Here is a 17,108-nt window from a genome sequence, read left to right on the forward strand (position 1 = left end):
ATACGCCAAAATATCAATTTATTCTTACATTGTAATAGAGTTAATTCCTACATTGTAATAGAGTTATTTCCTACATTGTAATAGAGTTACTTCAACTTCTTACTAGATTGTCTTCCTCCAATCTTGCCTAGCTGGTCGGACTCACCGAGCTTGCGTCAGTTAGCAACAGTTTAGACTAAAACAAATAAAGTAAAAACTTGTTGATGTTCTTAAGCTCAATAATGTTCAAACATGTATTCAAACTCACCATGTTCTAACCAATCACGCGCAGTGTGATTGGTTTCAAAATCTATTAGCTAGTTATGCAGGTAGTTTCCTCCAATTGACTGAATTCAGCAGATTAAATTATTAAACTGTAACATCAAAGGAGGTAGTTTTCTCTATTTGACCGAATTCAGCAGTTTAAATTATTAAACTGCAACATCAAAGTGAACCAATCAAATTAAATTTAAATTAACTAATCTCGTACCATCAGTACGTAATTATATTAAAGATTCACCCTCTACATAGCTAACAATGGAGGTTAAAGGTCAGGTAGCACTATATAAACTGAAACAAAGGAGTCTATCATCAGTATTTTACAAGTCAGTCAGCCTCACGAGTCAGCATGAAGATTCAACTGGTTATTTTAGCTATTGCTGTTATTGGCAGCACCAGATCAGCTCCTCAGCATGAGGCAGCAATAGACGGTCAGGGAGAAGAGATAGCTGTGGTAAGTTGTGTTTTCAGGCTATTTCTGACAGCATAGCTTTTCTCTCACCAATTTTTTTTCATCTCCTGCATATGATTGGTAGAGTAACTCATTTTATTCATATGGAAACAGCCGTTACTAAAAAGAGTATAGAAAAGTTTTATAGAAGAGCACCTGCCACTGTTGCCATAGAAAATAGACTGCCATTACAAATGTCACGTAATGATTAGAAATTATTTAATATCATCCGTAAGCATTTAAAATAAATTGAATTACAAACCAATTTTAAATTAAAGCAAAACTTATACTTTAAGTAAGCATTTACAAAATTTACATAAATAAATTGTTGATAAAATTATAAATATTCTACAGTTTTTCGTGTTGTAACTCTATTTTCAGGGTGTTGCTGAAATAAAAGGTACAGATGATTCTTCAGCTGACTACCAAAATGGTAAATATGATCTGCCGTAGCATCATCAAATGCTTAGCTTTAGTTGAAATACTCTGAGTAGTAAACTATGTAACCTCGGTATATCAGTCACAATATTAACAGCAGTAAATTAACAGCAACTTTTTCTGTTACCATTTCATTCACATTGGGTTTAACCTTGGAGGACATCTCTAAGTACAGAAATCTCCTAGTTAGAGTGACTGCTCTGAAGACATTTCATTTTATGAAATAGTTAACTATGAAAGGATTACTGTACTTGCAGATCATCACACTGAGTACCATGGCACTAAGGACATGAGCAACGTATACATGGCCCTTTACTACGCCAGTTGGACTGTGAGTATCATTTGTATTGTTCATAGTAACAAGGGAAATTTTATCAATATTATGTTACTCATACAGAGCTGTAATGATCTAGTAGTTTAACAACCATACTGTAATTTGTCACCCAAATGTTAGGGTTCATTTCAGGTGCAGTTGCTTTTATGTTATCAGTCTGCTGTGGCTACTCTAAAAATGTATATCGATAAAATTGAGACAAACAATTTCCAAAAGTTCCATGTTTGAGATCACCTTAGCATGCTAATCTATCTGATAGGTATGACATAAAAAGCAATTTGAGGTCAGATTCCTTTGCTATTATTGTTGGTAGCCTTTCTGGAGAATCAGATCACAACATGTAGTCTCTCAGTCAGGAGTTCTAACCCACTAAAACACTGAACTGCTGCTTTCTTTTTACAATAGAAACAAACGATCGATGTTATTTTTTGATAATTATGCTAAATTAGCTCAGTGTTTTATGAGGATTAAAGTTTAAATAGAGCCTTCTATCATACAGTGAGCCTTCTATCATACAGTGGTCTGTGTTGAGAAAATTTGCCCATGTTTCAACGTGATGTAAATATTATGTTTTTCTAGCGCACATACTTGATTGATTGATTTTTAACCAAGCTTATAGGCTTATGGAACACATATTTTTGGCATCTGTTTCCCTTTGCATTGGTCTAAACTTTACCATCTATATTAGGCCTATAACAAAATGGCTACTGACTTGGCACAATGCTAGAGAGAAAGAGACGCTCTCATGGTTGCTCAAAGTTATGAGCTCCAACAAAAGGCTGGAAAACCAGTTAAAGAAGACGAATCCAAAGAAGAGAAGGAGGAAGGTATGAACTATCATAAAGAATTTTATCAAATATTATTACCAAGAAACAGCACTTGGCATGCTACGGGAGAGAGGAGAGGGATGTATGGGCTAATTAACCTTGTAGAGCTACTGCTTTAAGTATGCACTATTAATTTGAGTAACCTTTTAGGAAAGAATGAACAATCTTCAGGTGTTTTTCCTTTTCAACAATTTAAATAAAACTGTACTCACTTTTTAAAACCATGGTAACACTTTTAATTAACTCTTTTCTTGGATATCCAATATATTATAATTTTATTATTATTATTATTATTGGTATTATTATCAAAAATATATCTTTTTAGGGTTCAAAATAAATATAAAAGATTGATGAGAAATTTTTTTCCTAACTTGCTGCCAGAATGGAAAGTTTGAAACCACCTAATTTTATGGACATTTAGTCTCATTCAGACTCTTTTTAGTTACATTTATACTATCTGCAAAAGTATTTACAATATGTGATTGTAGTTGCTCCCATGTGTGCTATGAAAGCTGATGCTGGACCCAGCAGATCAAATGTCCAAAGATACTACTATAATGAAGACAGGCAGAGGTGTGAAATGTTTATTTACGGCGGGTGCTATGGCAACCCCAACAACTTCAGGTCAGAGCTAAGATTCTGAGCTATGCTACTTTCTGCCAGTGAAATCATTTTATGATTGCGATGAATAATAATAATTACTTTAAGAACAAACAACTGCAGATTAACTCTGAAGTTGCAGATTAACTCTGATGCAGATTAACTCTGACATATATAAAAAATAGTTGTGATTTCTGAGTCAAACTGCCATAAGTTGAATGACATACAAAAGTTTGACTACAACTTTTCATCTATTCTAGCTAATGCTTTCTAGCAATTAAAAATGTGATAACCATGATTGTCATATTTATTGTAACTTACCCTTATACCATTTTGCTTATGTCAAATCATGAAAACATCTTCAGAGCAAATATTTTAATTCAAATTATAAATTTAACTTCAAATTCAAATTATCTTTACATCTTCATAGTTTACCGATGCTAAAAGTTTATTTTACACCTAATTAAGGTTTTAAGACCTTTTGTGGTTTGCTTCTTTTTTTACAGGAAAGTTACAGGTTGAATGATTACATATGCATTTGCATACTGCCCAATCGCATATGAAATCTAACACTTATTTTGAAAATATTATAGCTAGCTGCATTAACAATCTTCCACCCATTATCTGTTCTTTTAGCAGAGAAAAGTACTTTGAACACTATTTGTTAAATCGTTTATTTAGTTATGGTGGCTAACTGTTGCTCTTTTTTTTGTTTTATAATTGTTGTATGGTATAATTTATAAAATATTTTTTTCTGGAATGAAATGATTGGCAACAAAGTATTAATATGAGACTTATGCCGCAATGCTATATAGATATCACAATAATCACATGTTAGGTAGCTTAGTGTAAGCCCCTAAACTGTGCTTATCAACATTAAAGTGATAAACAATAAATATTTCATTTCAGAACTAAATACGAGTGTGAAAACTCTTGTATGAACCGATGCAGCAAGCCTATCAACGTTGGATACTGTTCAGCTCGTCTCCCTCGTTACTATTATAACACCGCCACAGGTAGATGCCAGCTTTTCGTTTATGGTGGATGTGGAGGGAACAACAATAACTTTATGTAAGTTAGAAAACTGATTTTTTTATTCTTAAGCAAAAAAATATTGTGTGAAAAAAATAAAAAAATCTGTGTTTTACCTAAAGAACAAGGTCCCTGCGTCAGCGGCACAGCTAGATGGTATCACAACTCCGTGACTGGCCAGTGCGAAATGTTCATCTACAGCGGCTGTGGAGGAAATGCTAACAACTATCCGTAAGTATAAAACAGCACTTCTTGTCAATCTCAAACAATCAGCAAGTAGGAAACAGCAATATCTCACTTTATTGGCACTTACAAAGTTTAAAAATGGCTCATTAACAATACAGTTACCTGTAGTCTCTCATACAAATCTCAACAACTTTAACTGTTATGCTATTTTCGGTCATTGACAGCTGTAAATGAAGCATCATTTGTCTCCCGTCAGTAGATAGTGCTAATACGCGGGTGATCATAGCACACTACAGATAACCAGAACTAGTACCCTGATAGTCTAATGTGCCATGAGAGATTATCAGACGTACTGATAAAGCACAGATAATAAGAATGTGCACAATTATTCCATAAATGCTAAGGCGAAGTGAACCTTTCACACTTTTGTGTGTCTTTATTATAGTAGTATCTTTGGACATATGACCTGCAGGGTCCAGAATCAGCTTTCATAGCACACATGGGAGCAACTGTAACATCCCATACTTGCTGTAAGATACCTTACAGAAAGGTCGTCACTTAAAACTCAGAATGCCATGTCACTTTCTAAACAGACACAAATTCTACAGTAGATACCTTTTACTTCCTCTCCAGACTCGCCTTCTCTTTCAAAAGAAACTCTAGCCTCTTGCTGCAGCCCAGAACTCTGAACAATGATGAGATTATCTCTTTCTTTTTGGCACTGTGCCAGGTCAGAAACCATTTTTGTTGTGGACTTGAATTTTACTTTATTTTAGTTATATCTAGTCGTAGTATCACATTTGAATATAGATTTAGGACTACTGACAATTTATATTCATATAAGTTGTCAGTAGGCCAGTTGTCAATTCTAAAGAATTATTATGACAAGATTTTGTAAAATTATTACTTCATCTCTCAAGTTTCTAGCTTGGTAATAATTTTTCTTCTGTTCAGTAATTAATTAATCAGAAAATGTTCACAATGAATAATGTTTTATCGTGTTGTCTGGCATCAGTATAGTACAACCATCCAATCTAGCTCAAACTAATCTAGCCTTACTGTTCAGTCCAGTCTTATCTAGACTAGTCTAATTGAGTTTGGTTTAGTCTGATCTAATTTTTTACGCTTGTCTAGTTTTTAAAAGTTTGTGTAGCTTTAATTTAATAGCCTGATTCACTGATTTAACAAACATCGAGTTTTTTCTCAATGAAGTCAATAGCTTTTTATGAAGAAAATTCCAAAAATGACATTGGTTTGTGATTTTGTGATGTGTTTTTAGCAAAATAGAGCTCTAGAAGTTGTTTAGAAGTAAATACATGTTTTGTCTTTGTAATTTTAATGCAAACTCGACAAGTTTTCAAATTTTGGAAACACCTAATGGAAGTCGGTTTTTTCAAGAGTTATCTTATCATTCAAAGAGCATCACGTTTCTCTCTCAGGAAGAACTATACAATGACGTTCTCAATAAAACAAGATGTTCTGACACTAAATCTGTTTCTATTTTTTCTGTAATTCGCTTTAGCTAAAGGTAAACATTCCTTTTGACATTTCTTAAACTCAATAACAATAGTTGTTTTTTTCTCATTTTTAAACTATTAATCGACATACATATGTTGGTTTCTAAAAAATTTGTAAAAATAAAACATTGTTTCTAGAAATTTGAATTTTTTTTAAATCAATTATTAACTTTCATAAAGCTGTATTAAATATTTACATGAAGACAACTTCTGTATTATCACTTAACTACATCGAACTGAAAGAATGATACGCTATAAAAAAAATAGCACACTCAGTTTACTTAGAGACAAAGTATGCCTACCATTTAATTATTAAAGAGACAACATGACTATTAAAGATAACATGACTTATTAAAGAGACACATGACTAATGCTGCACCTCCTCTCCTACTCGACTACCTAAAGAGTGGGTGACGTCGATTTCAAATCTAATTTAATTTTCTACGTCCTTCTGCTAATCTATTTCAGTGGTCACACCTTCACACCAGTAATTGATAAAACATTAAACGTGGTCTTCAGAAATCATTGAATATCTTTGTATTTAAGTGTATCAACTTTGTGAAAAAAAGAGCATGTGCGAGTGTAGGAGTGCCTAAGAGATGTCACATTCTATTGATCATGCCAACGCAGTCATATAATCAGGAGTGGATATAATAATGGAAATAAGGGCAAATCAACTCAACTTTATCTCTCCTTGCATTCTTTAGCTGCTGCGTTGTTTAAATCTTTTTGTTGCAGATTGTTAGAGGGCACAACTCCTTATTACAAAGTTGAGGGTTTATCGCCACCTATTGTATTTTGGCAAAACTATCTCCCACACTGGCAACCATAATTTACTGGATCTTATTGAATCAATATGTAGAACATACCTGTAAATCATCCTCTTTTTGATGCTAAGTGTAAAGAGTATCTTTATTTTTTTTCAAATCTTTAGAAGAAGTTGAGAAATGGATACTAATTTGACAACCATTAAATAACGCAACCACTAAATATAGCAATACCATTATTAAAACAAACATTTTTCACTAATAAGATACTGCATTCAGTTGTCTAGTTACATCAAAACTAGAAAGAGCGCAGAGATTTTGAGCAATAGCCCGATAACTGCAGTACACCCGGCACCCGCAGCGTGTTGCATGCATGTGACATATTGACAACCAGGCATACATATCTGTGTAGGCAATGACTAACATATCATGATTAGCCAAAATCAAACATGTAATAAAAAATATTAATCAAACTGACAATGCAAAGACAACTGTTGTTCATACATGGTGCGGAAGTCATTTCTGACAGCAGCTTTTAAATACTTTGTTTTTTAATGATTGGACTTTAAAATAGTTGCTTTGTTTAAATATATGTGTTTGATAATAAATATCAACTGAGGAGATGCGTTGCCAGCAGACTGTGAAACAGACAACAAAGCAATGGTGTTAATTTGTTGCAGATAACTTCTGCTACTATTTTTGAAACTTGCCATCTTTTCCTTTAATGACAACAATTCTTTCAGAGCTTGATTGTGACTGAACATTTTTGCACAGATGACTTACACTTAAAAAAGGTCTGCACGGTAAGTTTCTTTTTTTAAAAGTACTTATACTAATGTGCGATGTAAGTGTAAACTTCGAAATCTCAAAGTTAATTCTATGCCTCTTTTTAAATCTATTATCTAAAGCATTTTTACAAGAAAGGTAAAAATATGTTTTCCAAATTATCTTACTTTTTCTATTTTTATTTTTACTTTGTCTATTTTCTATTCTTCTTTCATCTCTATGCTGATATTTGTTATTATTGTCTGATTGAATGCTAAAATTTTGTTATTATTGATTCCAATGTTTGAGTCATTAATCTAAAACCTTAAAATTAATTGTATTATATTGCAAACAGAGATTTGACATCAAGATTAATGACCATGTTCAACCTGGCAGTGTCATTCAGACATTCACCATTCGATTGAGAGTGACAGGTTGTGAATCTCACCAGACAGAGTGAGTACAAAACTGAGAGATACTGACAACTGTTTTTAGCCAGTTGATATTATATATAAGAATAGTATAACTATAAATGTCAATCTTATGATAAATAGAATCAAGCTTTTATATAAATAAATTGGAAAAATGATTACCAAAGTCCTATGAGATGATTGTGTAATTCTATTGAAGATAGACTGAGGCCTTTTATGTATGTGAATAGAAGTTCTGAACAGTTGACCATATAGTCAGAGAAAATTGCTACTAAGGAAAGAGGTGCTACACAGCCACACTTACCATTTTATGCATCGTTTTTATTATATCGCTATCTTCTGCATGGAAGTTGCAGGTCTTTCAAAATATTTTTCTTACTTGAATTACAGTTTGAAAAGGCTTTTTGTTGACAAGACAAATTGTATCTTTAACAGTTAGCCCATGTTGGTGTATAAAATAGAACAATAGAAGCAACCACAAAAATGTTCATAAAAATGTTTTTTATCAAAACTAACTAGAAAAAATACCCATTATGAGGTAATAGCAACAATCGATACATTATACCGATGAGGTCAGGAAGATATAGAAGAAGAGGGCACAAATAGCAGAATACAAGTCAAGCGGTGGGAAGATGCAAACAAGTATTTCTGCTATCTCATTTATCTCGTGTAATACAGACCACATCAAACAAGGGATAATTTCTTGCACATGAGCTCTATCAGTTTCAATTCAACTGCCATGCTACCAATTAAATTTTAAAACAATCCAATCACACATGTACTGTCTGTGCATAATTCTATTATAGATTCTACCCCCATTTTCGAACTATAAATCAATCAAATGTTTAGTTCAAAAGGTCAACCAGCATTATATCTTATATAAACTGATATAGCGTTTCTAATACAATGCTAAGTTTTAAAAATTTTAATTATCAGAGCTGTGACCACAAACTGGCGTATAAAAAGCTAAGATTAAAATTATGGCGCATTATGTTACAATTATAACAGCAACCAGCTATGAGGCTTTACCAAGGTCGTATAAATAATTTTTTTTTATTGGCACAAAAATGCTCATGATATTCCGCCAAACTGAGAGGATGTACAATATATGGGGCACCTAATACTTAACAATTTTGACTAGAATTACATTAACTATTATATTATTCTACAAGAACATTTCTAAAGATTTCACCTTGTCAATCACTCATTAGCTTGAATTTTTTGGTGAAATATTAACAGTTCTATTTTTCTAAATCATTTATTCAACTAAAGTTTATTAGAATCTACATTGACTTCTAAGACTGTGAGTCTATCAAATTTGATTTTACAACATTACATAAGCACTTTACAATTAACATAAGAGATGATCAAGCTGAGATGTTAACCAAAAACCAAGTCAACCATAAATAGTATGCAAAACCTTAACAAACAGTTATGAACTAAAATATATATTAATAGGTGAAATGTTTATTTATATAATAATATATACTAATGACAATTAAAGGTACATGGTTTTGTATGCTAAAATAATCATCAGAGATGCAGTTACACCGGTCTCAACTCTAGATAGAGAATCATAACAAAACTTTTTTACATCAGACTTTAGAACCTGAATTGGTTTATATTCAAACCTGATTTAGTTAGATATCACTTTTCCTGTTACTTATTAAGCAACTTTAGCTTCGAAAAAGATACAGCTTAAAATCAAGACAACCACCTAGCTTATAAATGACTACCTCAAATATACTCTTTAGCAAATGTTATGAGCTGGCTACAACCATTTAGAAAACAAGTAGATATAAAATGGCTACTATGGCTTCTATTTTTTAGCTTGCATTCTGTTCCTCTCAGTCTTTCAACATTTAAGCAGAAACATACAAGATTGGGGTTTGTAATCTACTAGCTAAGTATGTGGTTAGTTTCCTCCATTTGACCGAATTCAGCAGTTTAAATTATTAAACTGCAACATCAAATTGAACCAATCGAATTAAATTTAAAATAATTAACTTTTTGATGTACCATCAGCACATAACTGTATTCAAGATTGGTCCTTTACATAGCTAACAATTGGGGTTAAAAGGTCAGGCAGCACTATATAAACTGAAACAAGGGAGTCTATCATCAGTATTTTACAAGTCAGTCAGCCTCAAGAGTCAGCATGAAGGTTCAACTGGTTGTGTTAGCTATTGTTGTTATTGGCACCACCAGATCAGCTCCTCAGAATGAGGCAGTAGCAGCAGGTCAAGAAAAGATGCCTGTGGTAAGTTGTGTTTTCAGACTATTTCTGACAGTGTTGCTCTTGTGCATCACCATTATTTTGATTTGCTTAAGATTAGTGGTCATAGAGTAACTCATTTTATTCATATGTAAACGGTCGTTATTAATAAGAGTATAAGAAAGGTTTATAGAAAAGCACCTGCCACTGTTGCCATAAAAAATAGACTGCCATTACAAATGTCACGTAATGATTAGAAATTAATTAATATCATTCGTAAGCATTTAAAATAAATTGAATTACAAACCAATCCTAAATTAAAGCATAATTTATACTTTAAGTAAGCATTTACAAAATTTACAAAATAAATTGTTGATAAAATTATAAATAGTCTACAGTTTTTAGTTTTGTAACTCTATTTTTAGGGCGTTGCTGAAAGAAAAGGGGCAGATGATTCTTCAGCTGACTACCAAAATGGTAAATATGATTCGCCGCAGCATCATCAAATGTTTAGCTTTGATTGGAATAGTCAGAGTAGTAAAATATGCAACTTCATTATATCATGCACAATATTAGCAGCAGTAGATTAACAGCAACTTTTTTCTGTTTCCATTTCATTAACATTGAGTTTCGCCTTGAGGATCATCTCTAAGTACAGACATCTCCTAGTTAGAGTGACTGCTCTGAAGACGTTTCATTTTATGAAATAATTACTTATGAAAGGATTACTTGCAGATCACCATACCGTGTACTATGCCTCTAAGGGCATGAGCAACGCATACATGGCACCTTACTACGTTAGTTGGACTGTGAGTATCATTTGCATTGTTCACAGTAACAAAGGAAATTTTATCAATATTATTTTATTCATACAGAGCTGTAATGATTTAGTAGTTCATCACCCATACTGTAATTTGTCCCCTAAAATTTAGAGTTCATTTAATACAGAAGAAATTGATTGCAGCTGCTCTTATGTTATCAGTCTGTTGTGGCTACTCTGAAAATGTATATCGATAAAATTAAGAAAAACATTTTTCAGCAGCTCTCTGTTTTAGATCACCTCAGCATACTAATTTACATGATAGGTTTGACATAAAAAGCGATTTGAGGTCAGAATGCCTTGCTATCAATGTTGGTAGCCTTTCTGGAGAATCAGATCACAACCTGTAGTCTCCCAGTCAGGAGTTCTAAACCACGAAAACACTGAACTGCTCCTTTTTACAATAGAAACAAACGAACCGTGTTATTTTTGGATAATTATGTTAGATTAGCTCATAATTTGTGAAAATTAAAATTTAAATAGAGTCTTCTATCATGCAGTAGTCTGCGGTTGAGAAAAATTTCCCATTTTTAATCAGGAGCTAAATATTTTGTTTTCCTAGCGCACTTGATTGATTGATTGATTGATTGATTGATTGATTGATTTCTAATAAAGCTTAGAGGCTCATGGACTAAAAATTTTTGGTATTTGTTTCCCTCTGCATCGGTCTAAACTTTAACATCTATATTAGGCCTATAATAAAATGGCTACTGACTTGGCACAATGCCAGAGAGAAAGAGACGCTCTCATGGTTGCTCAAAGTTCTGAACTCCAACAAGAGGCTGGAGAACCAGTTGAAGAAGACGAATCCAAAGAAGAGAAGGAAGAAGAGGAAGGTATGAACTATCATAAAGTATGCTATTAAATATTATTACCAAGGAGCAGCACTTGGCATGCTACGGGGAGAGAAGAGGGCTGCATGGGCTAATTAACATTGTATAGCTACTGCTTCAAGTATGCACTAGTAATTTGAGTAACCTTTTAGGAAAGAATGAACAATCTTCAGGTTTTTTTTTCCTTTTCAACTATTTAAATAAAAACTGTACTCACTTTTTAAAACCATGGTAACACTTTCATTTAATTCTTTTTTGGATAGCCAATATATTATTATTATTATTGATATAATTATCATTACCAAAAACTTATCTCTTTTGGGTTCAAGAAAAATATGAAATATTGATAAGAAATTTCTTTCCAACTTGCTGCCAAAATGGAAAGTTTGAAACCACCTGATTTTATGGACATTTAGTCGTATTTTGACTGTTTTTAGTTTCATTTATTCTATCTGCCACAGTATTTACAATATTTGCTTACAGTTCCTCCCATGTGTGCTATGAAAGCTGACTCTGGACCATGCAGGTCATATGTCCAAAGATACTACTACAATGAAGACACACAGAACTGTGAGAAGTTTACTTACGGCGGGTGCTATGGCAACACCAACAACTTCAGGTCAGAGCTAGGATTCTGGGCTATTCTACTTTCTGCCAGTAAAATCATTTTATGATTTTGATAAATAATAGTAGCTTTGTAAACAAACAACTGCAGATTAACTCTCAAGTTGCAGACTAACTTTGGCATATAAAGAATAGTTGTGATTTTTAAGTCAAACTTTCATAAATCGAATGACATACAAACGTCTGGCTACAACTTTTCATAAACTCTAACTAATGCTTGCTAACGATTAAAAAATGTGGCAACCATGATTGTCAAAGTTTCTGTAACTTGCCCTTTTATCATTTTGTTTATGTCAAAACATGTAAACAGCTTCAGAACAAATATTTCAAGTTGAACTTTAAATTTAACTTTAGATTCAAACTATCGTTACAACTTCATAGTTTACCGACGCTAAAATTTATTTTATATCCATTAAAAGTTTCAAGACCTTTTTGTGGTTTGTTTCCTTTTTTACAGAACAGTTACAGGTTGAATTATTACATATGCATTTGCATGTTGCACAATTGCATATAAAATCTAACTATTATTCTGAAAATATCTTTGCTAGCAGCTTTAACAATCTTCCACCTAATATTTGCTTTTTAGCAGAGAAAAGTTCTTTAAATACTACCTATTTTGTTAAACAATTTATTTGATGTTGATGGCTAACTGTTGTCCTTTTTTTGTTTCTGTTTTTTTATTGTGGTATGGCATAAGTTAAAAAAAAACATTTATATTTGAAATGAAATTGTTGGCAACAAAGTATTAATATGAGACTCCTGCGGAAATGCTATATAGATATCACAATAATCACATTTTAGGTAACTTACTGTAAGCCACCTAAACTGTGCTTATCAACATTAAAGTAATAAACATTAATAAATATTTCATTTCAGAACTAAATACGAGTGTGAAAACTCTTGTATGAACCGATGCAGCAAGCCTGTCAACGTTGGATATTGTTTAGCTCGTCTCCCCCGTTACTATTTTAACTCCGCCACTGCAAGATGTGAGCTTTTCTATTACGGTGGATGTGGAGGAAACACCAACAACTTTATGTAAGTTAGAAAACTGTTTTTTCTTACTTTTGCAAAAGATATTCCGTTCTGCAAAATATAAAACTCTGAACTAAGAGTTCTCTATTATTATAAAATATAAAAAACATTTTATGAATATAAATTCTAGGACTATGCAAGAGTGCCAAGCGAGTTGTGACAGTGTCTGTGTCTTACCTAAAGAACAAGGTGTCTGCGTCAGCGCCATGGCTAGGTGGTATCACAACTCAGTAACTGGCCAGTGTGAAGTATTCATCTACAGTGGCTGTGGAGGAAATGCTAACAACTTTATGTAAGTATAAAACAGCGCTTCTTGTCAAGTTCAAACAATGAGCAAATAGGAAACAGTAATATTTCACTTTATTGGCACTTATAAAGTTTAAAAATGACTCATTAACAATACAGTTACTGGTAGTCTCTCATACAATTCTCAACAACTTTAACTGTTATGCTATTTTCAGTCATTGACAGCTGTTAATGAAGCATCATTTGTCTTCCGTCAGAAGATAAGTGGATGATACGCTGTCCGTAAACATTAGCCTTGATCCCCGATCTCGTAATCGAACTTCACAAAAAAGCATTTCTTAACAGGGGCATCGTAACACAGTCAGTAGATAAGTCAGTAGATACACGGGTGATCATATCACACTGTAGATCACTAGAACTAGTACCCTGGTAGTCTAAGGTGATGGTCGGAAAGCTGCCACAAAATATTATCAAATCAGTTGATACAAAACTTCCAACAACAAATAAGAACAACTCTTATTGCACAGCTATTAATCCGAGCGTAATTTTTTACTGTTGTGTTTCACTTTTTAGGACCAAGGAGGCCTGTGATGCACAATGTTAGACAAAGAAACATGACGAGACAACTCCATCATGTAATGGGAAGATTGCATTTATTTTTTAAACAAACTGTTTTACATGTAGATGTACTCTTTGATATACCTGGTGATTGTGGATGAATCAAATAAAGTTTGATCTTCCTCAAAGTAGTAACTCACTACAAACATAGAGTATGATACATTTATGCACTCATTGATTACAAGGGCTTGATCTTTACATAAGCAATGATAACTCTATGAATCTATCAACTTCAATAACCTTGTGCTTGTGATGAGTAGAACACCAATTAAAAGGCGTGCCTCAAGGAAAATGCGCGTCTTTATGCGTGCTTCAAGGACTTAAACCTTACCATAGAAGTAGGCAGCGTCATAACTAAAAGAAGAGCGTTAAGCCAACATGGACTAGCTTACTCTTTTTGTTTAATGAATGTCGTATCCAATAATAAGCATGGCGATCACTGTTTATACAACAACTTGTTGGAAGCTTTAAAATTCAAATACACATAACCATCATGTGCCCTAGACTTGTGGGGTACCTGTACCATCTATACTAATCTATTCTTTGTTTTGTCCATCGAAAACCAATCATGTAAAAGCAATGCTAAAAATTGACCAAACAGCAACATTACAGAGCACTCCGTGAGATGACAAATGATGGATAACGTGTACTTTACCATGCCTATGTTTTATAAGATAGATGCTGTTTCTTTATGATTTGTGTATATAAGATGCCAAGCAACACATAAAGAATGGAAGATACTGTATATTGCCCCACAATTGTCACAATGCACATGCGAGGTCGTATATAAATGTAATGCCATTTACAAAATTACTGTTACAAGTAAAGTGAAAGTTGAACAACAAATATGAAAATATTACTACTACTAAAATCTAAACAAAAATACTCTGTACATCAATTCGCTAGTATAAGATAGATTGATATATATAATATAGATGATATATTCTGAAATATATAGGCCTAATATATATTTATACTATATAAAAAATGAATATATATAATTATAGTATATAATTAATATAATTTTAATATATTATAGATTATATAATATATTAGAATTATATAGTGTAATCTAGTATAATATACTGTATAATATAGATTATTATAATATATATTATATACACCTATAATATATATTATATTAATCTCTGTTATATTAGTCCACAGTGTATTATATTAGACTATGTTATATAATTATGTTATATAATCTATAAAATATCAAAACAATATTAACTACATAGCAGGATTTTTTTAAATATATATAATATATATATATATTATATTCGGATTTTACCCCTGATTTTTCTATCTATATATTTTTTATAAAAGCTCCTGACTTCAAATTCCTTCACCCTTTTAGCACTAATATGAAGCTGTCAGGCAGGAAATGATCACAGCAAATGAGAAAAATTCACTCAGATTTAACCATAGATATATATACCTAGATTGGCCAATAGGGAAAAAGCCTGTCAGACATAAATAGCACGACGTAACGTCACTGTATTGTACCTCACGCCTGACTGCACTGCTGTTTACAATGAATCTAATGGGAAGAAGGTAACAAAATTACATTTATTTTCACATAAAAACCTTCTTGTATACATAATCCAGTAAACTAAAGCAATTCTGTGATAATATCTGATAACCACCATAGAATAAAACTATAAAAGCTATGAATTGTTGCACACAAATCATGAGCCATCATGGCTTTATTTGCAACCTCTCTTATCCCCATTCTCTCTTTTCCCCTTCTCCAAAAAATAAGTTAGAAGGGGAAAAGAGAGAAGGGGAATGGAGAGGGGAGGGGAAATAGCCCACCCACTCAAAGAGCCTGACCTTGGCTAGGTAAATAGACTAATATGCTGAACTAAACATGACTAAATATGGTGAGTATGCAAGTATGTCTGAAGTCAAAAATGAGACAGAATGATTATTTTACAGCTGGCTATGTAGCTGGCTAGGTCACCAAAGCTGAAGTGTAATGATTGTATCACTAGCATCGTGGATGTTACCAATGTTGATGTAAACCAAGCAACAAATTCCCTAATCACAGTTAAGAATCAGGGTGGCTTGACTTTGTCTTCGCCTGTGGTGATTGAGGTTTGCAACCACAGCGAGAAAGCGACTTGAGTGTTGCTTAGTAGTGCTGGATTGGTGAAAAACTTTTCCAGGCTAGCACTAATTGCCACCACTAAGAAGCCAGTCACGAAAGGACAATACCAAGTTATTTGTACAATATGCAAAAGCAAGTTAAAGGTTGACTTGCAACAAAATTCACATTGCAGTTATTTGGTATCATAAGATTCACCATGCCTTACTCTGTTGTGTTGTAGGTGTGAAATATATGAGAAGGTGAATACAAGCTCTTAAAAGCTAAAAACTTATACAGTCATACTTCAACTTACGAGCTTAATGCATTCCGAGACTGAGCTCGTATGTTAATATACTCGCACGTTGGTGCAATTTATTTATATATCGAACAATTAAATATATATTGCTTGGTTTCCATACTCTAAAAATGCAAATAAAGCACTCAAAACAAGATATTGTAACAGAAAGAACATGTTGGTTATTGTCATAATTTACCACATGCCTTCAAAAAGCAACAATTAAAAAATAATACAAAAAATGTGATTATTTAAAATGTAAAATTAAATACATACAATAGCAGCTAATGCTAGCATTTGCGAGGGAGGGAGATATAAGTTATCCTTCATTACAACAGTTGTCTTTGATAAATTTGAATTTTATCAATGTCTTAAAAGACAAACTCAGAAGCAAACCTAAAAGCAAACTTTCATTTTTAACTTGACATAATTAAAATTTCTTCGGCGTTCGTAGTTTAAAGTTTCTCGCTGGTTAGCTAATTTTTCCTTTGTTTCGCTTTTACGACTAGCCGGCCGTCTTAAAATAAATCTATCTAAATACGTTCACCTTTGTTGCCCTTTCAACATGTTGCGATTAGGACGAACACAGGTGTCGTCACAAAGGATTAAAGCACAACCACTAGCCAACTTGTCCGAATGTCTATTTTTATAGTTTTGATAGATAGCACCGGCCTTTTCACGTAGCATCGTTTTAGTTACGCGGTCACCGGACAATTGTTGATCT

The 17,108-nt window shown here is 32.9% G+C and overlaps 2 protein-coding genes across 2 annotated transcripts; both read left to right on the plus strand.

Moving 5' to 3' along the window:
- Positions 1 to 607: 607 nt before the first annotated feature.
- On the plus strand, positions 608 to 4,175 carry LOC137400484 (tissue factor pathway inhibitor-like). The gene is made up of 7 exons (XM_068086810.1): positions 608 to 712; positions 1,091 to 1,142; positions 1,405 to 1,478; positions 2,209 to 2,308; positions 2,797 to 2,932; positions 3,818 to 3,924; positions 4,063 to 4,175. The coding sequence occupies exons 1-7, from the start codon at positions 608 to 610 to the stop codon at positions 4,173 to 4,175; spliced, it is 687 nt and encodes a 228-aa protein (XP_067942911.1).
- A 7,166-nt stretch (positions 4,176 to 11,341) lies between these two features.
- LOC137400218 (BPTI/Kunitz domain-containing protein-like) lies at positions 11,342 to 14,041 on the plus strand. Its single transcript, XM_068086547.1, has 4 exons — positions 11,342 to 11,477; positions 11,958 to 12,093; positions 13,264 to 13,425; positions 13,953 to 14,041. The coding sequence occupies exons 1-4, from the start codon at positions 11,345 to 11,347 to the stop codon at positions 13,981 to 13,983; spliced, it is 462 nt and encodes a 153-aa protein (XP_067942648.1). The 5' UTR covers positions 11,342 to 11,344; the 3' UTR covers positions 13,984 to 14,041.
- The last annotated feature ends 3,067 nt before the right edge of the window (positions 14,042 to 17,108 follow it).

The sequence above is a fragment of the Watersipora subatra genome, chromosome 7 (genome assembly GCF_963576615.1).
Source record: "Watersipora subatra chromosome 7, tzWatSuba1.1, whole genome shotgun sequence".
Classification (NCBI taxonomy): Eukaryota; Metazoa; Bryozoa; class Gymnolaemata; order Cheilostomatida; family Watersiporidae; genus Watersipora; species Watersipora subatra.